Source organism: Stegastes partitus, unplaced genomic scaffold (genome assembly GCF_000690725.1).
Source record: "Stegastes partitus isolate 25-593 unplaced genomic scaffold, Stegastes_partitus-1.0.2 Scaffold966, whole genome shotgun sequence".
In the NCBI taxonomy this organism is placed as follows: Eukaryota; Metazoa; Chordata; class Actinopteri; family Pomacentridae; genus Stegastes; species Stegastes partitus.
This window is the reverse complement of record NW_007578697.1, coordinates 19,002-42,721: the sequence shown is the minus strand read 5'-3', so window position 1 is coordinate 42,721 and position 23,720 is coordinate 19,002. Positions and strand designations below refer to the sequence as shown.

Sequence of the window (23,720 nt, the reverse complement as noted above, 5' to 3'; positions counted from 1 at the left end):
TTTGAGTGGCAAAGCTGTCAGAGGTATAACCAAAAGTTGTCTGTCTTTCCATCTTTCTATGTAAAAGACATCCAGAATGATTACGATATGACTGATTTGTGAATGGACTTTGGTGTAAAGCTGTTCTGAGGTGTATGATTTACAAGGTTCTCTTGGTCAAATAAAGGGATCGCTCTGATTCTTAAGGAAATTAGGAAAAGATTAGGTCATTTTTATTAGTGTAAGCTTGTCCCCTGTGAGTGTAGCTTGTAAAATGAGATTACTCATTTATATTTAAAAGGATAAACATGAGTTTGCATGCCATGTTTGAGTTAAAACTCTTCTGTTCTTTCATCTTTGGGCGTTGTTGCACTTCATATTTGGGTAGTTTTGTTCAGAATAAGTAGCTTTTAGGGGTAAAACTGTCAAAGCTGAGGCTGAAACTCCTCATTTTTTTTCACATTTTTCATGCTTCTGCTAAGTGTGCAGCTTCTCTATGACTTGTCAAGCTCTACCAGTGTTATGTATAATCCCTACACAGTACTTGTATGTGATCTGGAGGAGATTCCACTGTGTTTTTATGTTTAGAAAACCCTGTTGAGATCCAGGTGTTCTCACTTGTTGTTCGGACATGAACCAACTCTATATGCTGCTGTGTGCGAGAGGGGAAAACGTGGGTTGTGTTGCAGGGATCCACTTTTACGTCCTTTCATTACAGCGAACCGGATGCCCTGTGATCTTCCCTCTGTGTGTCCTGACAGTTATTGGCTTTTAAAAGAGCAGAGATACATGCCAGCGCTTATTATAGGACGAGAGTTTAGGAGGTGAAAAGAGAGAAAACTAGATGATGGAATGAAACAAAGGCAGCAGTGAAGAAGTTAAAGACGTGGCCAAATGGAGAAATAGCTGCAGTGTGTTATTAGTGAGTGACGACCAACAGATACAGAAAACGGCTGGTTAAACATCATGGCTGGTTGGCATCAAACTACCCAGAGTACAATTTTGCTCTCTGGTGCCTTAAAAGTTGCATGAAATGAGACGAATGTTGGAGGAAGAGTTGTGGAGTTTTAGGAAGATGTAACACTGGCTGGAAAGTGTGTTTTTGTCATTATGAAATGAATATCTTTGGTTATACAATTTTTTGAAGACGTCACCTTGAACTTGGGAAAATTTTGGTTTTCAACTGCTTTCAAAACAGTTTTTTAGTCAGAAGAAAAATATATTTTGTTTTTAAAATTGACTGAAAGTAAAAGACAATTGAAGGCTTGCATATAATCTTATCTTAGCCAATTGCATTTCATTTCATTTTTAATGTTTGTTCTGGCTGCAAGGTGGCTCAGTGGTTAGCACCGTTGTCTCGCAGCAAGAAGGTCGCCGGTTCGTGTCCCTGTGAGGACACTAGGGATCTTTCTGCGTGGAGTTTGCATGTTCTCCCTGTGCAGCGTGGGTTCTCTCCGGGTTCTCCGGCTTCCTCCCACACAGTCCAAAAACATGTTGAGGTTAATTGGTGATTCTAAATTGTCCGTAGGTGTGAATGTGAGTGTGCTTGGTTGTCTGTCTCTAAGTGTAGCCCTGTGATAGACTGGTGACCTGTCCAGGGTGTCTCCTGCCTTCACCCTGAGTCAGCTGGGATAGACTCCAGCCCCCCACGACCCTAGTGAGGATTAAGCGGTGTGTAGATAATGGATGGATGTTCGTTCTGGTGTGCGTGTTTGTTTTCTTCATCCTATGTAATACCAAGTTGAACATTTTTGAGTCTTGGAATTTTTTTGTACATAAAATTATGAGAAAGTGAAATACAACTGAAGGCTTTCTCATAATTTCAATAATGCTCATTCTAATCCCCTGTTTTTAATGTAGTTTTAAATGGTTCTTGTTGGTTTTCTCACTGGCTTTAGAAGTTGAATGCCTTTAGTTTTTAGACCGATTGAAGCTTATTGGCTTATAGTCAACAATGACTGAAAGCTTGCATATAATTTTACCAAAGTTTGTGATCTAATTTGTTCACAAACATATGTTTCTGTTAAGTGGTGTTCAAGCGATTAGCCAAAACAAAAAATGATTGTGCTGAATGTGGAAAATCATCTTTCTTAATTAAAATGTAAGCGATGATATGGTTCCAGCATTTGAATTGTAAATATTTGTAGTTTTCTTTGTCTTTTGCTGTTTTAAATGTGATGTATGTTGGTTTTGGAAAGGTTGGAGATGTTAAATAGTCAGAAAAACATCACTACTTTTTTAAAATTCAGTGAAAGTCAATGGCTTCGGAAAGTTTGTGCACAGTTCTGCAAAAATATCTCATTTTAGTGTCTTGCTTTTGAATTAGTATTTATTGATCAATATTTGCCTGCATCACTGGTTATATCAATAGAGTTAACAAAACATTGTATTTTGTTAAATTATTGGAGACTTTTCCTTGTTTGAAAACACTTTCATATTTCTTTTAAATGTGGAAATGAGTGAGTGAGTGAGCAGTTCCTGATTAAATTAGTTTATCTGTAATAATTAGCACAAATGAGTTTGAGATCAGGTGGCCTCAATAAGACAGAGACCATAAAAATAAATTGAAGAGCCCTTCCCGTCTCAGTGTTTAATTGTGTTCAAGTGATCCACACTAATTAGGTAATCAGATTACCACAAAATATTTGCCACACAGATAACCTGCAGCGCTCAGGATGCTTGTTGTGATCAACTGCATGTGTGTGGGTGTGTTTATTGGCAGGAAGAAGCTTCCAATTTCCAATAAAAGTTCATTTGAGGGACCTCAATAAAAGCGAGACCCCCCCCATATAAACACTGTGCATGTGTTGACGTGTTGTCTGACCACGTCAGAGAACAAAAGTATTTATAACTGATCCAAATGGCCACACTGGAAGCCGGACTGCACTGTCATCTGACATCCGGAGTAAGGTGATGTGAGGTGGTGCAGTAATATTTAACTGTGGGTGTAAAAGATGATGCTGATACTGATGTGTTTGGTTGTTCACATGAAAAGTACCATTGGCGTAGTATGTAGCTGTGACAGATAATGTTATGGTGAGGATAAAACCAGTGATTAAGAGATACATACATTCTCAGTCCAGTGAAACCTGGATCTGTATGTTTCTGTACACATGATAAACGCTGATAAATTGTTTTATGCGTGCTGTGTGTTCAAAAAACAGCAATTTTAAAAGGTTAATATGTCGTTTTAAACTTGTGCTGCAACTTACTGTGATTGTTGATGAATTTATTTATTATTTTCTGGATTAACTGACTAGTTGTTCGGTCAATCAAATGTCAGAAAATTGTGAAAAATGTCCATCAGGTGTTTCTAAAGCCAAAAATGATAAATCTTTTGTTCTGTACTGGTTAGGACCTTTGTTGTAGTACAAAACATTTTGTAATGTTTTCCTTATTGCTGGTGTTGGAGTTGGTTTTATACTGTTTTTTCATTTGATTTTTGGTTTTGGATTTGGTCTCTGATGCCATGATGTTGAGATCAGGGTTCTATTTTAGGACTCAGAGTAGACTTAATTTTGGACTTGTGTTAGACTTGTTTTGGTCTTGGTTTCATATTAGTTTTGAATGTTACTTTAGACTGGTTTTGGACATGTTGGGAGCTAGGTCTTATACTGGTTTTGGACTTGGTTTTAGACATGTTTTTTAAAAACTTGGTTGAGTCTGGTTTTACACTTGGTTTTAGGCTGGTTATGGATTTGGTTCCTGATGCTATGATGTTGAGATCAGGGCTCTTTTTTAAAATTTAGTTTTTTGTTTTTTTTTTTACTCAGTTTGGACTTGTTTAGGACATGGTTTCATACTAGTTTTGAACTTGATTTTGGACTTGTTTTAAGACTCATTTTGGATATGATGTGGGGTATTTTTGAACTTTTAGACTAGTTTTGGACTTGTTATGTACTGAGTTTAGACTTGTTATGTACTGGTTTTAGACTTGTTTTAGACTGGTTTTGCAGTTGTTTGTTGACTCTTTTTGGACATGGACTTATTTTAGATTGCTTGTTGTATACTGGTTTTGGACTGTGAGTGTAGAGGTACAAGCATGTGATGTGATGGTTTTAGACTTGGTTCCTGATGTCATGCTGTTGACATCTGGGCTCTATTGTTGGACTTTGTTTGGACTAATCTTGGACTTGTTTTAGACTTGTTTTGAATCTGATTTTTTATTAGTTTTGGTCTTGGTTTTGGACTCATTTTGAACTGGTTCTGGACTTTGCTTCCATGATGAGGCTGAAGGCTTTTTTGGAGTTTTTGACTGTTGGTTGTCAGACTGAACAAGACATTTGAGGACAGCTAGCATGTTCGGGTTTATTGTGATGTTTGAGGGTCCTCACAAGTGTAGAAGCATGTGATGTGATGAATGTAGGAGTTGTGCAGCCGTGGCGCCGTGCACAACTGCAGAAAACACACTGGAACTGGACAGCAACAGACAGTGCGCATAAGTCTTCTGTACAATCGACAAACACACACCTGTAAACACTGTCCTCCTGCAGTTTGTGGAAAGCTAAACACTGCTGGTATTTTAACCTCACTGTAGTGTGAATGTGAGGACTGTGGAAGCTGCAGCAGTTAAACGCACACAACCTTAAAAACCTAAACTAAAACCTAAGCGTACCTAAAATATTCAGATGGCCCCTCTGAGACCAGAAACGTCTCTGCTAAACTGAAATTTATCCACAGAAACCTATAAATTCATGTAAAATCACACGCTGAGCACTGACCACATGTATTGGACTGGATTCACATCCTAACAGCCAGGTCAGATCAGATTAGAGGATTGCTCTGGATCAGGTTTCTCTGATGGGATTTATACTTTCTAATCTAGTTTGGATTGTTGAATAATCCCTAAATACTGTGTGTGTGTGTGTGTGTGTGTGTGTGTGTGTGTGTGAGAGATCATGCGCTTCTCTCTCTGCGAGGACCACCTTGTCCAAACTGAAAGTGAGGACATTTTTGGAAACTGAGGACATTCAGTGAGTCACACTTTCATCTGAAATCTTTAAGATTAGAAGAATGGGATTGTCATATCCTCCCATCATAGCTGATATCTGGTGCCAAAACATCTGAAGCAGATTCTTTATGTCAAAAGTTTTGGCTGCCTTGTGAGGACTCGATTCAGGATGTTTTGAAAGTGTCTAAAAGGATTTCAGCTGCTGAACTGGATAAAATGTCTGCAGTGTTCCTGATATGTGGCTCAAACGAGAGAGAGGGATCAAACCGTCAGACTGTTTCGGCCTTGCGTTTGGTTGGGTTTTAGACTACTTTAAAGTTGTTTTAGGCTGTTTTTGGACTTGGTTTTGGACTTAATTTAAATGATTTTAGATGTGGTTTTAGACTGATTTTGGATTTGGTTTTAGACTGATTTTGGATTTGGTTTTAGACAGTTTTTGGACTTGATTCAGATGATTTTTTTGGCTCATATTGGAATGGTTTCTGCTGCAGTGCTCCTTGTTCTGACTGAAGACTCTGGCTGGACGTTTGGGCTCGTTGTCCTGCAACAGAATGAATCTCTGATAGACAAAAATGTAAACCTCTATATTAAAATTTTTTCGCATTTTAAAGGAGACCTCCACAAAGAAGACAACAGATGTGAAATCAGCTGTTCAACTCCTACATGATGTGCAAGAACTCATAAAAGTTTTAAAACTCCACTTCTCTCTCTGTTAGCGCTTTAACACCACAGACTCATGTTAAAACCAGAAAGCTGCTTTATTTTTTTTTTCTCTCTTTTCTTTGAGATAATTCTCGCTAAATCTGGCATAGATAGACTTAAATCCCTGCTGTAATCCTGGGTCGTCCTGCGAGTGCTGGATGGTTTCAGCCAGGTTTCACAGCCTCACCACGACCCTCATTACAGTCCATTTAGCTTACTTTCTGTCCATCTGGCTGTTTTTTCCTTTGTTTTCTGCTCACTGTTTAGACGGATAATTTCATTCACTTCCTGTGGGAGATGATGCTTCTCCTCCTCTTCTTTTGTTTCTCAGCCAATTCTCAGGTTTTTTTTAAACATGAAGTGAAAGACAGGAATATTCCTACTCACACTTTTTGAAGAAACTGTCATTGCGTTTCAGAATTTTACCTTTCTCTCTGTTCCGTTTCACCAAAATGATGTTTTTGTGAAGCTGTGTAAAGTTTAAAAGACAGTATCTTTTTTTTTCTGTGCCCCCTGAGATAATGAGGCATTTTTCACATTATTATAATTTTTTAAATGAGCAAATTTCCATAAATATATAAGATTTATGCTGTCCAGAGGATAAAACTTTCTAATTTTAATGACCACCATCTAGTACCACCCTCGGGATTTTGTAAAATTTGGTAGCTGGTACTAATGCCATTGAAATTAGACAATTATTGATACTATATCACGCCAACCAAGATGATATTAGCTGCAACATTTGCCTGAAGAAAAAATGTTAGCTGTTACATTCGCCTGAACAAGACATGGTTAGCTGCTATTTCATTCCAAACAAGATGACGTTCACCACTACGTTAACATGAACACAATAACATCAGCAGGTGTGTCAGCCTAAGCAAGATAACATTAGGTGATACATTAGTGTTAGCAAGATAACTTTAACTACTTCGTTAGCCTAAACAAGATAATGTTATCCGTTGGTCCACACAAGATAAAATTAGCTTTTGTGTCTGGCTAAACAGCATCGCATCAACCATTATGTTGGCGTAAACAAGATACTATGTTAGTCTACAAAAGGTAATGTAAACTGCTACATTAGCCCCAGCAAGATTTTCTTAGTTGCCTTGTTAACCTCAACAAGAAAGCATTAGCATAAACAATACAGTTTGTTGATGTTAGCCTAAACAAGATAACTTTACATGTTACACTACATTGGAAGCGATATTTTTCAGATTTTTTATTTAGGAGACAGATCATCGCTATCTAAACAGGAAAGATGGCGGTGACTGGTCTACGTGAAGTTGAAAGGTTGTGTGCTCTCCAGCTCCCATCATTACTGCGCACATAGTGGTTGTAAAAGAAAATAAAATGAAACGCAAAACTAGAAACCTGTAACTTCTGAAATACAAATATTCACTTATTTCAAACAGGATTTTACCAGAATGTAGGTTTAAAAAACCTGATAGTGTGCCAACTGTTTCCTGACTGCTTCCCATCAAGCTTCGTGGATTTGTAAACACGGCTAAAACAAGGCTGTTCTTCTTTCAAACCTGTAATGTCTTCACTGCCCACCCGTCTGCATGTTCCCGCAGGTAAACTGAGCACAAACACACCTACACAAGTGTTTGATTAATGCAGAACCGGAGCTGAGAACAGATGCAGAGTACAGCTGTCAAAGAGCCCTTTATTTATCTACGTGAAGGTGTTTCTCTCTTCGTCTGTCGCACTTTTTTGATTGCTGCCAGAAGACGACAACATCTCCCTGTTTCACTGTCTGTCAGCGTTGAATTATAGCTTCATCTGTTCAGCCGTATATTTCACATCAACACATTTAATGCTACCAGTGCAGCCCGTTTATTTACAGAGCACAGTCAGAAACACATTTTAAAATAGAATTAAATGGAAATAAATCTGCACTGTCAGTCATTGTTTTTTGTCTCTGGTTTCCTTTTGCTTATTCTGTATCTCTTTGTGGTCTTTTTTTTGTTTTGTTTTTAGTAGTAGTGGTTTTGTTTGTTTGGTTCTTTTTCTCTTTGTGGTCATTTTGTATCTCTTTAGTCGTCTATCTCTTAGTGATAATTGTGTTCATTTGTGTCTCTTTTGTTTCTCTTTGTGGTAATTTTTTCTCTCATTGTGGTCATTTTTTATCTCTTTGTGTTGTGTCTTAGTGGTCATTTTGTGGGTTTTTTGTATGTTATGGGATTTGTGTATTTTTTGTGGTCATTTTCTGTCCTTTTGTGGTATTTTCTCTGTTTTTTTGGGGTTGCTTTGACTCTTGTGTGATTGTTTATAGTCAGTTTTGGTCTGTTTGTGGTCTTTTTGTTTCTTTTTGTGCTCATTTTATGTCTCTGTGGTTTTTCTGTGTTGCTTAGTGGTTGTTTCTAATCACTTTGCAGTTATTTTGTGTGTCTTTCTTTTAAATCAACGTGGTTTTTTCATGGTTTTAAGCCTCTTCTTGGTCTTTCATTGTGATCATTTTGTCTCTTTGTGGTTCATATTCTGCTCCTCGTGCCACAAAGTTTCATTCTGCACATGAGATTTGTCGACAACAACACAAACACAGAACATGAGTGGACTTAATGTGGCAGCCTGCTGCGATGGGAAATAGTCTGTGCTTCCCAAAGTTGTCTGCATCGTTATGAGCTTCGTCGTGGTCAGTGTGATCAACAGATGTCAGAGTAACAGGTCTCTCTCTCTCTCTCTCTCTCTCTCTCTGTGTCTGCTGCAGCTCTCTTTAATGTCTCTCGCCCTGAGGGAACAGCTTTCTTGTCTCCTTTCTGTCGCCTTTATGGTGCAGCAGCAGGAGGTCTGAGGCTTCAATAAGAACCTGCTGAGGAGGCTGAGAGCAAACTGACTCACACAGCAGCAGAAAGCAATGACTCACTGCCTGTGTGTGTCTGTGTGTGTGCACGGGCATAAAGAAAGATGTCTTTGTAGGTAAGCGCTGGTATTTTAGCTGTGGCCGGTCTCCATGGAATGCACGGCCTTCTGGGAAAAAACGCTTTTCTTTTCAGAGAGAAACCGGCGTTGTTCTGTCGAGCAAATTACAGCTCGAGGATGTTTTCAGGGTGTCTGCAGGTCGTAAAAGGTCTCCGAAGGATTTTAATCAGTTTCCCTCCAAAAGAGGCTCTGACATTTCATTTAGAAAGGCTGTGAATATTTCATATTTCTGTGGCCTGCTGTGAGAGCAACACGAGCTGTCAGTTTTTTTAACCAGTTGATAAATCCGTCGGGTTTCTGCTGCGTCTGAGTCATGAATGAAAAGATTAATGAGGCAAAAGGCCCCGAGACTGATCAACTAAAAAAAAACTTAACTTGTCTATATAAGAACCAAAGACTGAGAGAGATGCGGAACTATTTATGTTGTTTGTCTCCTAGTTGTTTTGTGTTGCTTTGTGGTTGTTTTATGACTCTTTGTGGTCTCTTTGTCACTGTTTTGTGTCTGGTAGTTATTGGTTTATCTTTGTCTTTTTGTTGCGTCTCATTTTTTTGTATCTCTTTGTGGCTGTTTTGTATTAGTGGTGGCAGCTTTGTGTGTTTCTGTGGTCATTTCAATTTGGTTTGGCCATTTGGGCGTTTTTTGTTTTTTTTTTTTCATTTTTTTGGTCATTTTTTGTTTCTTTGTGGATCTTTTGTGTGTCTTTTTTGCGTGGGGGTGGTGTGTTCTTGTCGTTTTGTGTCTCTTTGGAGGTGTTCTGTGTCACTTTTTTGTCATTTTGTGTCTCTGGCAATTTTGTGTATCTCTGAGGTTATGTTGTGTCTCTTTGTTGTCCTTGAGGATCTGAGGTTATTTTGTATGCCTTCGTCATAAGTTTGTGTATTCTTTGTGTGCATTTTGTTTGTCTTTGAAGTTTTGTGGAAAGTTTTTGACTATTTTCTGGCAGGAAACTGATTTCTAGACTTCATATGAGAGCAGCTTATTTCACAGCTAACAGAAAATACACCTGTAGGTCAGATGTTCAGCTTTACCTCCACAGTTACAGAAGCTCCAGAAATAGAAAAATAAATCCCCTGATTGGACCCACAGTGTGTGTGTGTGTGTGTGTGTGTGTGTGTGTGTGTGTGTGTGTGTGTGTGTGTGTGTGTGTGTGTGTGTGTGAGTCCTTTATCTCCTCTGTGGGTTTTTATTCCTGTTACAGTCGCAGTAATAGCTGGAAACATTCACCGTGGCTCTGTACGCATTCCTCTGAGCTGATATTACACATGAGATAATGAAGGGTTGTGTGAGGAGCAGGTGGCAGCAGCTGATATTACTGCCTTCCTGCTCCAACACACTCTTTATCCCTGGAAAGGACAGATATGGGGCAATCTGTGGGATTAAACTACTCATCCAGGTCATGTGGCTTCACTGCTGCGACACAAGCACACACACACACACACACACATATCACCACTGGACGCTGATAGACATTATGACACAATGAGTCCTGAAACTGAAGCAAACTTTGAGCCTCAACTGTTGTTGTAAAGCAGAGTGAGTCAAATCAAAGGGCACACATGTTTATTACACATGTAGCTGCATGCAGGAAGCTGCCTTTCATATGTTCCAACACGACTCTACAGTGTGACTGGTTATTCTGCATCTCCGTGGTCTTTTTGTGTCTCTTTGTTGTAACTCATTGGCAGTGTGCAGATATATTAATGATTGTTAATTGATAATTTGCTGAGATAATTTCATTGATTAATCCTCTCAACCCTGAAACCTGTCAGTGGGTTTGAAAGGCATTTTATGTTTTAAAAAATAAAATAAAATAAAATGTTGGATGTGTGAGAAAAGTAACCAAATGTAACTTTGACATTTTGGTCATTTTGTGACTTTTTGTGGTTAAGTTGTATCGATCTGGAGTTGATTTGTGTCTCTTTTGACTACATTTTCTGAATATTTGTGGTGATTTTGTGTCTTTTTGTAGTTGTTTTGTGTCTCCTCGTAGTCATTTGGTGTGTCCTTTTGCTTATTTTGTGTCTCTTTGTGGTCAATTTGTGTCTTTTTGTGGTGATTTTGGGTCTCTTTGTGATGGTTTTGTGTGTCTTTGTAGTCATTTTTTGTCTGTTCATGCTTTCTTTGTGTCCATGGTGGGTTCGTGTGGGTTTATTTGGTCATTTTGTGCCTTTCCCCTCATTTTCTATCTTTTCTGTTAGTTTTTGTCTATATGGTTGTGTCTATATGTCTCTGTAATTATTGTGTGTGTTGGTGGTTACTTTGTGCCCGTCTGTGGTGGATTTGTGGTCATTTTGTGGCTGTGCCCATTTTCTCTTTTTCACCCATTTTGTTTCTCTTTGTGGGTATCTTGTGTACATTCATGGTTGTTTTGTGTCTGTTTTTGTGTCTATTTTCTGTGGTTCTATGAAGCTTTGACGTAATTTTGTCTATGTGCGCATTTTTTTGCGTCTTTTCTTGCTCATTTCATGTCTTTTTGTGGTGGTTTTGTGTCTCTCAGAGGTCATCTTTTGACTCTAAAATGTTAGTTTTTTTCCCCCCAATGATTAAATCAATTATCAATGGTAATAAATTTAGCATCCCTACCAGTGTGTCTGAGTTGTGTTTCTTGTCCCTTGCAGGACGTCTACCACTCCCACCGCCCTAAAGAGAAACTTCGGCCAGACAGCAACAACAACGAGAACTCCGTCCCCAAAGACTTCGACACCATCGACAGCAACAGCAACCTGGGAGCTCAGTCGCAGCACCAGCAGGCGCCAGTCGGAAACAACAAACGCAAGCCTGAGAAGGCCCAAGCTCAGAGCGTTCTGTCAAAATCTGACGTCCTCAAGTTTCCCCCCGTCCAACCCAGAGTGACGGGCCACAACCACAACCACACTCACATCCGCAAGGCCCACCCCCAGCTGCCCACCGCCCCAGCGCCAGCCCCGGGGTCCAACCAGGATCCACCCTTCTACCAGACTAGGAAGCCGGCTTCTCCGTCACTGCCACCCGGTCCAGAGGCCAGAAAGGAGCAGCCACAGTGCGAGATCAGCGGCAAAGAAGCCATTTCAGCCCTGTCCAGAGCCAAGACCCGCGAGTGTCGGCAGCAGATTGTGGAGGTGTACTGCAAGCACAAAGAGAGGGCGCTGATGCCGGAGAAAGTGCCACGATACTGCCCCATCGAAGGTAAGATCAGCATCATCAGCAAATAATAAAAGTGAGGTGTTAAATTGTATCTGCAGAAAAACATCCTGAAAATACTCACATTTAAATTGTTTTGAGAAACAGTATCTCAGGAAATATTAAAGATAAAAACCAAAATCCATCCATCCATTATCTATACACCGCTTAATCCTCACTAGGGTCATGGGGGGCTGGAGCCTATCCTAGCCGACTTAGGGCGAAGGCAGGAGACACCCTGGACAGGTCACCAGTCTATCACAGGGCTACACTTAGAGACAGACAACCAAGCACACTCACATTCACACCTACGGACATTTTAGAATCACCAGTTAACCTCAACATGTTTTTGGACCTTGTGGGAGGAAGCCGGAGAACCCGGAGAGAACCCACGCTGCACGGGGAGAACAAGCAAACTCCACACAGAAAGATCCTGGTGCCCCAACCGGGACGCGAACTGGGGATCTTCTAGCTGCGAGGCTATGGTGCTAAGCTCCAACCACCTTGCAGCCCGAATTAATGACATCCTGACAAATACATTTTTGTGTTTTTATCTTTAATAGTACCTGAGATATTGTTGTTCTCTGTGTTTTTAGTATTATTTATATGAAAAGAGGACTTCCTGCCACAGTTTGACAATAGGAAACTAAGCACAGCCCACGCCATGCTGTGTTGTTACCTTATGATTTTTCTTGTCTTACACCCCAGTTGCATGACACTGCTGATTGACGACCTGTTTTTTGTTAACATCATCCTTTCTGATACATCTGTTTGCAGCCCAGTCTTCTTTTTCAGTGTTTCTCTGCTGTTCCTCGCTCAAGTTTTTAAAACGACCACTCCAAGAACCCTGAAACAGAAAAATGATGGCGTAAATGATGTTCTGTCAGACAAGTGTACTAATCATATTCAGCAGAAAATATGTTGCAGTATGACGTATTGGTTAAGTTACTTTCCTTCACATTACGCTTTCTGCAGTGTGACTGTTGCTCATATGCCCATCTGTGCTGAAAAGATATATTGTGCAGCCCTAATTTGAATTTAATCACTTTCTGTTTCTTACCAAGCTACACCGGTCGTAATTGCCATGTTAACAGCTGAGGAGGCGTCTAAGGCGTCTAAGGAAACTGTTGAGAGGGAAATTAGGGCGAAGGAGCTCCTTTGCCAAGAGATATGTTGGGACTTTGTTCATGCAACCAAACTTTGCATTTTTGTCATGTGCTTTCATGGCAGTTTGCATCTGATGCATTGAAATGAAACTGTAAAACATTCTGTCAAACCATTTTATTTTTTCTGTTGATGACATGTCTATCACAGTTACACATTGCTATTGTCGACTGAAAACAACAGTTTATAATCCTTTAAAAATCTTCTGAAAGGCTGCAGGAAGATCATGTTTTATCCTTTTTTCCCATAATCTCTACAACGGAGGTGCAGAGTTAGCATAAAAAGCACAATAGACACATTAAAGGGAAATACAGTAGGATTAAATAAACTGGAATCATCCTCTAATGTGTAGCTGTGTCAGCCCTCAGATAAATAAAATAGAGATTGGAACTGATTGGTCACATCAGTATTGAATAAACAGCTAATTCGAGCTTGCTGCTTGAACAGAATTTGGTCTAAATCTGGCATTTAAATGACAGGTTTTGTTGTTCCTGTCATATTTAATCAGTAATATGCTTTATTTCATGTAGTATTAGCTGTTAGCTGAAGTGTACGATCCATCACTGTTGGTCTGATCGCCACGTGTATGAAGTTGAAAAGTATTAACCTATAATTATCCTCCGATGTTAACACAGCGATTCAGTCTGTCAGCAAATGAATGGCTGACAGATAGACAGACGGGAAGACAAGCAGCTGCTTTGAAGTGGCAGATTTCAAAAAGGTTATTCTAAATTCCAAATTCAGCCTTTGAGAACCTTTTTTAACTGAGCACGTGCCGTAGATTTGAAGAGGCATCCCTGTGGTTGTTGTGCTATTTTCGGGGGGCTTGAAGCTTGAATGGACACAGTGAGGACGATACTCATCCAGCGTAATTACACCCTAATTAAACAAGCAGTTTGTCGTCTTATTTTTGGAAAGCCTGACTAATGATTTACTCGTAGCAATGCTCTCAGAACCACCCAGGGCCATCTGAGGTTTAATTTATATGATTATAGGTTGCTTTGATGATACACTACTCATTATATCCGCAGACTGAAGCCGGGCTGGATTTTGGTTTCAGTTTGGTGTTTCACATCACTCCCTCTGTGCTCGACTATGCTGCCTGATTACAGTTATTCCCCCTCAGACTCCAATCCCAGCATGCCCTGCAGCCCAGGAAGGTCACTAATTAGGCCATGCAGGCCTCAACCCAACTTTAGAGTGAGGATGAAGCATCAGGCTGTCAGACAGTTTGTTTGTACAGGAGGTAGATTTAACTCAGCCAGAGTGTTTCCAGGTAAGGCGGAAGTGAAAACAGAGAACTGGAGTCGAGAACAGGGTTAAAAGTGGCACTGATGTCTTAAGAACTGCTAATAGTTGACATTTCCAGTGTTCAATTAACTCTCTGAACCCCCAAATCAAGCTTCAAAGGCTTTTTATCTTTTGAAAAGTTGAATAAAGCAAAGTATTAAACACATTTTAAGCTCACGTTTGGTTTAACCCTCTGAACTCTAAAACACACTGACTGGTTTGATAGGCATGTTATCAACAAGACAAACGCAACAACAAACAAACAAAGATTATCTTTAAATATGCACCTTATCTTAAAATCGCCAAAGTAACACCATTTATCAGTCAAAAACTGCAAAATCAGAAACAACCATCAGATTTCTGCTGTCCAGCAGTTCTTTAATGCATCATGTGTGATGTGCGGAAAGTGAACCCTCTGAACCCCAAGCAACTTTTGGGTGATTTCTATTCCTATTACATTTTTACTCACGTTGGCTAATTTTTTTTACTGCAATATAAAGTCCTGCACCTCTATGGAAACAGACCAACCATGAAGAAAGAGAGAAAAACTCAGAAATGTCTTCTGTGGGCTCATTTTCTTAGTTTTCTGTCTATTGGGCTGCAGACTGTAGACATGTCCTTGTTGCAAGCTGCCACCTGCTGAGTTAGCTGACCTCCTCTCTGTCCAGGTAAGACTAACGTCAATGTGCAGTGGGATGAAGACGCCTCGGATGCTGCCACACCTGTACGAATTGCTTTCGTCCTGGTCGTCCACGGTCGAGCTTCACGACAGTTTCAGCGTCTCTTCAAAGCCATCTACCACACCTCTCACTATTACTACATCCATGTAGACCAGGTGAGAACACAACCAGTACCTAATCTAAGTAAAGAAAACACAGAAAGAACAACTTGAATTTCACAGTCATAGCAACTGTTTGAAAAATGGTGCAGAATTCTTTTTCCTAGAGCTACATTGGTAAGCTCATTTTTGCAAAACAGTGTGAGCAAATCAAAATAAATTAATGTTGGTTCTACACTGTCAACAAAAAATGGCCTTGGATGGCTGTCCAATGGTTGGTTTAGAGGGGAAAAAAACAAATGTGTAAACAGCTGTCAATGACCAGAACAACAGATCTATTGAGCTGCTGAGAAAAACATTTAACTAAGATTAGATATCTGCTCTGTCATTTTTACACATTGTCATCGTAAGTCATTTAATTCAGTTCATAAGATCAAAATATTTCTTGACTACTTCTTAAAAAGTGATTGAAGTATGACAGCACAACATAACTCTTTTTTCCTCTTTTTCCTCTCAGAGGTCCAACTACCTCCACAGAGAGGTTCTGTCTCTGGCCGGCCGGTACCAGAACGTCCGGGTGACTCCCTGGAGGATGTCCACCATCTGGGGCGGGGCCAGCCTGCTGACCATGTACCTACGCAGCATGGACGACCTCCTCAAAATGACTGACTGGTCCTGGGACTTCTTCATCAACCTGAGCGCTGCCGACTACCCCATCAGGTAAGAGACCAGGTGGAAGTTACTGGGTTGCTTCATTATCAGGGATTAGAAGTAGGAATTATAACGCTTGAGCATCACGTGATGCCTTCCTCTGGTTAATGATCGATCAACTGAGATTGATTAGTTTTTCTGCAGTGTTGTTTGCTGTTTTCCCCTTTCTTCATCTTTTTCTAAGGTCTACATCCTAAAGCATTATTTATTCTTGTTTTGCTGTGTAAGCAGCTAATGTGCTGATTTGTGGAGATTCTTGTGCTTCTTGTTCAGTTTTTGCAGGTTGTATCTCTGCAGAGAGACGTATCCATCAGATAGAACAAAGTGTTAAAGTTTGTCTAACTTCAGTGAGATGTCAGCTGTGTTAGCTGCAGGCTAAGAGGCACAACAAAACGTGGCATGATTGTGTAAGATTGAGGTGTTTATTACAACTTTAGCAACATCTACCTAAACTTCAGACACATTTACGCTAATGCACTCATCCATTCCTGTCTGTAAACAGTAGCTTTCTGTGTCAATTGGTTACTTGTCACATGTAGCCAAACAAATACAAGTAAAAAATAAAAAATAAAAAAAGAGGCCGTAATACCAGATCTTATAAAATCCCTCCACTGCAGATGCTTGTAGAAGAGTTACCGATCGTGTCATTGATTTATCAAAGCAGTGTGTCAGCTAACAGCGACTAACCAGTGACCTCCCAGTCCTTTGGGCCTTGTTTGGTTTGTTTAAAGTCTAGTACATCAAGTTCCCAATAAACCACAATCACATCAGCTCTGGGAGTCTCTCGCTTTGAAGCAGGGCTGTTTTTAATGGCCGTCCTGCTTCTTGGGGATTTGAGGGGATCTTCATTGTTGGGGAAGGAGCCTGGCTAAGATCAGCGCAGATATTGACGGATGATTCACTCTGTGTTGGAGGATATGGTCAGTCTTGTGTTTGGTTTGCAGCTTGTCGATGTGATGTTGTGATCGTTGAAGCAGGATGAGCTTCAGCTGAGTTTGGTCATCTGGCAGTTTAGGAGCAAGCGTGAGCTGATTATTGGGATTTCAGCCGCCATGTATGGAGGATTTGAGCCAAGAATCGGCTCCATTAAGACACTATTAGGGACCAAGGACAAAAAACCCCTTATCTGACCTCATAGCATGTAATTTCCATCTGCAGTCCGGTAGACACTAAACATTGATGTAACTAATACGATCAAAAGTGTAAAATGTGAAAGAATATAAAAATCCATTTATCAATATTTCTGTCATACCATCCAGCACTGTATATTACATAAATAATAATTCCCACTCTGCTCCCAGATGAATATCAGGAAGATTATAATGTTTCCTTGTGGCCTTACTGGTTTTCTGGACGTCTAACTTACCCGAGAATGGCTTAAAAAACATAGGCTTAAGTGGAAAAAATAAAATGTCTGAACGTAGCAATGTTATACTCTAGCAGCTTTTCTGAACCCAAGAGTAGAATCAGAAACACCTTCACCACTTTGAGAAATACTTAGGACCTGGGTTTGGACTTGGCTTAGACTGGGTTGAGCTTGGTTTTTCCTGGGTTTAAACTTACTTTAGTTTTCACTTGGTTTTGGACTGGTTTTGACCTTGATTGTGGACTTGCTATAGACTGGTTTTGGGCTTTGTTTTGTGTGGATTTGGACTGGTTTTTCATTTAGTTTTTAACTTGGTTTTCAACAAATTTAAGACTAGATTTAAACTTCTTTCTGGTTGAGGTTTAAAATTTGTTCAAGACTGGGTTTGACGTGGTATTGGACCAGATTTTGACTAGGTTTTGGACTTGGTTTTGGGTGGGGTTTAAACATAGTTCAGACTGGTTTTGGGCTTGGAATTGACTGGGTTTAGACCTGGTTTTGGACATAATTTTGGTCTGATTTCAGACTTGGTTCTTGACTGCTTTTTGAATGGGTTTAGACTTGCTTCTGGACTTTGTTTTGGGCAGGTTTTCACTTAGTTTTTGACTAGTTGTTGGATTGGGTTTAGACTTGGGTGTGGACCTAGTTTTTACTGGTTTTGAACTGCATTTGGTCCTGGGTTTGCACATGGTTTGTGGTGGGTTTTGGCTGATTTTAGAGCTACTTTTTGACTGATCCTGGACTGAGTTTAGACTTAGATTCTTGTTTTTAAAAATTGCAGGTTTTTGTTTAATTTATTTCATTTTATTTGATTTATTTTCTTTTTTCTTTTTAGCATTTTTCATTTAGTTTTTAAGAAAATTAACTCTGATTGTGATGAGAAACTCCAGGAAGTTGCTGCTTGTTTCCTATAAAATTGCAGTGTGTCGATTTTACACGTTTTTTTGTAGATATGATATGAAAAGAGATTTATTGTGTTGGTGAGTTTTAGATTTTTAACCGTAGGTTACATGATGTGAACATTCTGTGGACTGAACAATACTTTTATTAAAACTAATAAGATCACTGCAGTACTTTTCTACCTGTATTTATTAGTGTCCTCGTCTAATACTTTCATTTCTTTGACTGAAACCAATTAATATGTTTGAAAACATCTTGTTTGCCTCTCAGGACATGAACGAATTTTAGGCATTTAAGCGACATAAAACAGCATTATTAGACTCTAATTAAAGCACACAGAGCAGCAGCACAGACAGATACTCCTTCTCACTCTGAAAAGAGAGTCAGGTTGTTTAAACTTCACTGCAGCAGCTTGTTTATCCACACTGAAACTAAAAGCCAGCGTTTTCAGATTTACACACTCCCAAGAACTGAAACAGCTTACAGTTACAATAAAGTTTGTTTGCTGGATTCATCCCCAATGCTGAACTGACGTCTTTCCAATGAAGTCAATGTTTATCGAAACACTCGAAGACTGAGCATGTTGATCTTTACAGCTTTTCTTCATCTTCCCACCCTCATAAGGTTAGAAATGCACCGCGGTCTGTTCTGCTCTGTCAAAGTGACCGACCAACACGCTTCCAGCTAAAATCCATAGCAAAGCCGCAGCATTAGCAGCACTCATTCATCAATGCTGTGACGTCATTGTAGAGTCAATGTGGGCGATGGCAGCTCGGATTCTCTTTGTCGGGAGGAGGTCACACAAACTTTGTTTTCTCAGTCAGTCAGGTCAAAGAATCTATTAAAGATTTAAAATGATTTGCAGGAAAAGGCTGCAGTTTGAGGATTGAGACAGTCTTAATCCAGCTGCTGGATTTCCCACAGATTTTCCAGCTGTTTGGTTTGATAGATATTTGACATCGTTAGCTAACACTAATGAAAATTCCAAACAACGAATTGATTGGTCGAAAAATTAGTTGATGGAATAATTTACAATTAAAATAATTATTAGTTGCAGACTTTACGCTGCACTGCAGCAGAGATGTATCTCACAAACCATGAATGCTGAATCTATCTATATACAGTATGTATATAAATATGCCTGTTTCCAGTTCAGACTCTTGCTGTTCCTGTAAGTCAGAGTGCAGCTATAACAAGATTATAATTTGCAGAAAATAAATCTCAGACGAGCTCCATGTGAAGTGATATATGAGCAGCTGAAGATAAAGTAGCTGCAGCAACACAAACATGCCCACAAACACACACATGCAGCCTGCGGTCCGACCCAACAGCTGTAATCAGCTGTAATCAGAGTGCTGCTGTCCTGTCTGCTCTCCGGGTCGACACCGGCTTCGACCCGTGGGCTCCGGGCTCAGTCTACATCCTGGGAGTGGCTGTTTGTAGCGCTGCCTCCTCTGCAGGCCACAATGAAGCTGAGCTGAAAGAGGAAGCTAAACATACTGGAGCAGCTGTCCCAAACACAGATTCCCCTACATGGAAGATTGTTTTGTGTTGTTTAAAAGAGGAGACACTACCGTAAATTCTTTCACTGCATCATGTGTCCATTAAAGGGCAAAATCCTCCTTCAAACGCTGCTAAATTAAGAAAAGGTAGAAAAACAGCTATTGGGAATGTGGGATCGTGTGAGGCTGTTTTATGTTTAGGTGGTTTTGTTCTTTGGTGGCCAATCAGACAAAAACAAGGAGTTTATGAAGCATGACATGTTTCAGACAAAGTAAATTACTGTGCAATGCAGGTTCCAGTCATCATGATGTTGTGAAAAAGGTTCAGAAACTTGAAGTTAAGTGCAGTGCCTTTAAAAAAAATGTACAATGAATTATTTGTATTTGTATAAATGCCTTTAAAACTGCAGCAGTTTTTTTTTTTTTTTGATACACCTACACAAAGTTTTTAAGGTTATTTGCATGTACATTGTTTTAACATCTTGTGAACTTACTACAGTTCTTCTGTGGACTCAGGCTGCCTCAGTGTGTTCTGTCTCGTTAAGTAATTTTACATTGATTTTGGATTTGGTTCTGCACTGGTTCAGAACTTGGTTTTAGAGACTGTTTTGAATTTGAGTTTAGACTGGTCTTGGACTGGCTTTAGATTTCATTCAAACTTTTAGACTCGTTTCGGGTTAGTTTTGGACTTAGTTTAGACTAATTTTAAATTTGATTTTGATCTTGGACTGTTTTAGATTGACTTCAAACTTGGCTTTTAAACGGGTTTAGACTGATTTTGGACTTAGATTGGAGTTGCTTTTGAACTTGGTAATGGGCTTGGTTTAGGACTTGTTGTCAGATTGGTTTCAGACCTAGTTTTGGACTTTAACCAGGTTGTAGGACTGGTTTGAGATGGGTTTCAAATTTGGGTTTTGACTTAGTTTTGGACTGATTTTGGACAGCTATGAAAATGAGTAAAAGTCAAGTTTAACTTGAGGTGTGTTTGTTTCTGTGACCCATGAGTCTGGATCAGATTGAGTCTGTGCTGCGTTTCCATTGGCTGAGTTGATGATTGACAGCTGCCGTCTGTCCTCAGAACCAATGCACAGCTGGTGGGTTTTCTGTCCAAGTACCGAAACATGAACTTCATCAAGTCCCACGGCAGAGACAATGCACGGTAAGAAACAACTGATCCTATTTTCATGTTTTATGTCTATTCATGTGTTTCTTTGGCTCCAAACATTTGATCTGTTTTTAGTTTGTAAAGGAATAAATCACCACTGATCTTAGAATAATAAGGAAATGTTATTAAATTAGACTTTTAAAGGGGAAATTTTTTTAATAATACAAAAACTGGCTGCCATTGATTGATTGATTTATTTTTTTTAGTTCTTTTTCATGAGTTGCCTTTTTTAGATTCAATATAACAGAATGGTTTATAAAAACCCAACTGCACTGTTCTTTTATACTATGGTGTTGTACATATGAGTAATGCTCATATTTTTGCCACAGTACGACTTAATATCGATCTTTGCAACTGCATTTTTGAAATTTTGAAACATCAGGAATGGGCTGAAATTTCCTTCAGGGGTATTGAGGCCTAAGGAGATGATGATGATGATGATGATGATGATGATGATGATGTCCCACAGTCATAACGCCATAAATCATTAAAAAATTAAACAGATGAGTAATTCAAGGACCACTGGGAACTTGAAATTTTGATGATTGTTTTTGTTTTTACAGTTTTAGCTCAAGTAAATGGTGTAATTATGGCAATTTTATTCTAGGATAACATGAATAGAGTTCGGAGGGTTAAAGTCCTCTTGAGCATCTTGCAGGTTGAATAGCGTAAATAATCCACTGAACAGCAGCTGCTGTCTCCTTTCAGGTTCATCCGTAAACAGGGCCTGGACCGACTCTTCTACGAGTGCGACACTCACATGTGGCGTCTCGGTGACCGCAAGATCCCCGAAGGCATTGCCGTGGACGGAGGCTCCGATTGGTTCCTGCTCAACCGGCCCTTTGTGGACTACGTGGTCAACTCCAGAGACGAGCTGGTTGGCAACATGAAAAGATTCTACGCCTACACACTGCTGCCCGCCGAGGTAACACAAACACACACACACATATGGACTGAAATAACCCTTCAGATTCAACACACATATACAGAAAATACACAAAGAAGCTGAATTTTAGCAGAAAAAATTAACTCTTTGTGATAAGACATCCCCGAGATAAGCTGATTAATAAAATTAGGAAATATTTGTGTTTCATTTCAGATATTTTTTTTTTAGTAACATCTTCAAAACCTTTAAATACTAAATCAGTTTGTTTTTTTTTCAATATGAAGGCTGCTTCATATTGAATTAACACCAAGGAGTTCACAGGAGCTATCTGTAACTAACAGGCGTTAACAGGAGCTGTCTGGAGCTGACAGGAGCTATTTGTAGCTAACAGGAGTGAAGACGAGCTAACAGTAGCACAGTAATGATCTGTTGCTAACAGGTACGATAAGGAGCTAAATGAGTTAATGAGTTATCAGAAGTTCATAAACGCTAATTGGATCTAACAGGAAGTATTAGGAGTTAACAGGAACACAGTAACTCTCTGTAGCTAGCAGGCACTATCAGGGGCTAAAAAGAGTTAAGAAGCGACAAATGGATCGAGGAAGGTAACATGAATTAAATAATAATTAAAAAAAAAAAAGTTATGGTACTCCAGCGAGTGTTAGCAATATGCTAAGAGGTATCATAAAATAATAAAATCTTACCTCATTATCATAAACTTTCATGTTTGATGAGGTAAAATCTGGTTTAATCATCCTAAAATCACTTGTTACTTTATTGACTTCCTTTCTTCTCTTTCTTCTGTTAAAGGAATAAAACACCTCCAAGAACAATTAGTGAATTTAATTTCAGTTGAGGTTGAAAGATGAAGCACCTACTGTTTTGTGTTTCTGTTCTGCAGTCGTTCTTCCACACCGTCCTGGAGAACAGTGCCCACTGTGAGACCATGGTGGACAACAACCTGAGGCTCACCAACTGGAACCGCAAACTGGGCTGTAAGTGCCAGTACAAGCACATCGTGGACTGGTGCGGCTGCTCGCCCAACGACTTCAAGCCCTCAGATCTGCCGCGATTCCAGGTGAGACATTTAATTACAGCTCTGTGTTACTGTGTTCTTTAGACATCAGAGGTGTACTAAGAAGAGAGATTAACAGGTTGGCGAGGTGTGTTGAGCCTTAAAGCCAGAGTTTTAACCTGCTGGATCACCATGGTAACTGATGCTGCAGCGCTACCCTGCCCCAGTGGTGGGTTCTGTGTAGTGTGGTTCTGCATCATAGAGCTCAGAGTTGTAGTTGATGGAATCTTGGTGTTTTTTTCAGGTAGACGTTTCAAAATTCCACTCAGATGTGTGTTCAGAAATGATGTTTTTGTTAATTTGGTGTAGTTAGAAAAAAGGCTTTTGTTCTGTGTTTAGTGTTTTATCTAACTGTTGACTGAGTCAAAACTGTGATTGTAAATTAGCTGAAAAACTCACTGCAGCACGTCTACATTGTTAAAATATCACTCTTGATTATTTTGCACTATTCCTTTATACATAAATGGCAAATTATCTTTTTTTTTAGACTTTAACAGAAATAGATGTGCAATATTTCATTAACATGAGCAATACTGATTTCCTACTTCAGAATTTTTGCCAGATTTATTCAGATTTTTCTGTTTTAGTCTAATTTTAGCTCATTTATTTTTATTTTCAGTCATGTGTTAAACTTCTATCTCATTACTTTTCTGTCAGGCACCACATTTATTCTCATGTTGTGTAATTTTGTTTTCTGCGCAATGTCTAGTTCTACCTTATCTCATCTTAAAAAAATGCCAGAAAATTCAGATTATATGGGAACAACGTGCAGCCGGATGACTTTTAAACCCTAAACTGCCATGTTGAATGAGTCAGATAATTTCTTGTGGTTAAAATATGAAACGCGATATCGTTGTAGCCCTGTGATGTCGGCTACAGTCCCTCATTCAGTCTGTTCAGTCCACCTTTTTCCTCTCAGGGCCCAGAATAGCTTCGCGTTCACAAATTAGCGGAGCCGCTTTTACCTCCAGCGACAGACCTGAGGACAGCGTCTGTGGTGGAGCTGCTGATGGTTTCTATAAGCAGAGCTGATCCTGGAAGCAGCTGTGCACTCGAGGCACCAAGTATTTTTAGAGCTCTGTAGCTCGCCGCCACCGCTGAGGTTTTAAGGTTGTCATTATTATAATGTCGGGGTTCGCCAGCTAGAAAAGAGTCCTGAATGTGAGGGT

At 39.6% G+C, this 23,720-nt stretch overlaps 1 protein-coding gene across 1 annotated transcript in view; it reads left to right on the top strand.

The window, feature by feature from the left end:
• LOC103366689 (xylosyltransferase 1-like) overlaps positions 1-23,720 on the top strand; it is a 36,835-nt gene that overhangs the window by 1,964 nt on the left and 11,151 nt on the right. Inside the window, exons 2-7 of the mRNA XM_008294479.1 lie at positions 11,174-11,720; positions 14,837-15,003; positions 15,464-15,666; positions 20,504-20,584; positions 21,299-21,515; positions 22,378-22,554. Coding sequence (XP_008292701.1) covers positions 11,174-11,720; positions 14,837-15,003; positions 15,464-15,666; positions 20,504-20,584; positions 21,299-21,515; positions 22,378-22,554 — 1,392 coding nt within the window. The remainder of the gene's footprint in view (positions 1-11,173; positions 11,721-14,836; positions 15,004-15,463; positions 15,667-20,503; positions 20,585-21,298; positions 21,516-22,377; positions 22,555-23,720) is intronic.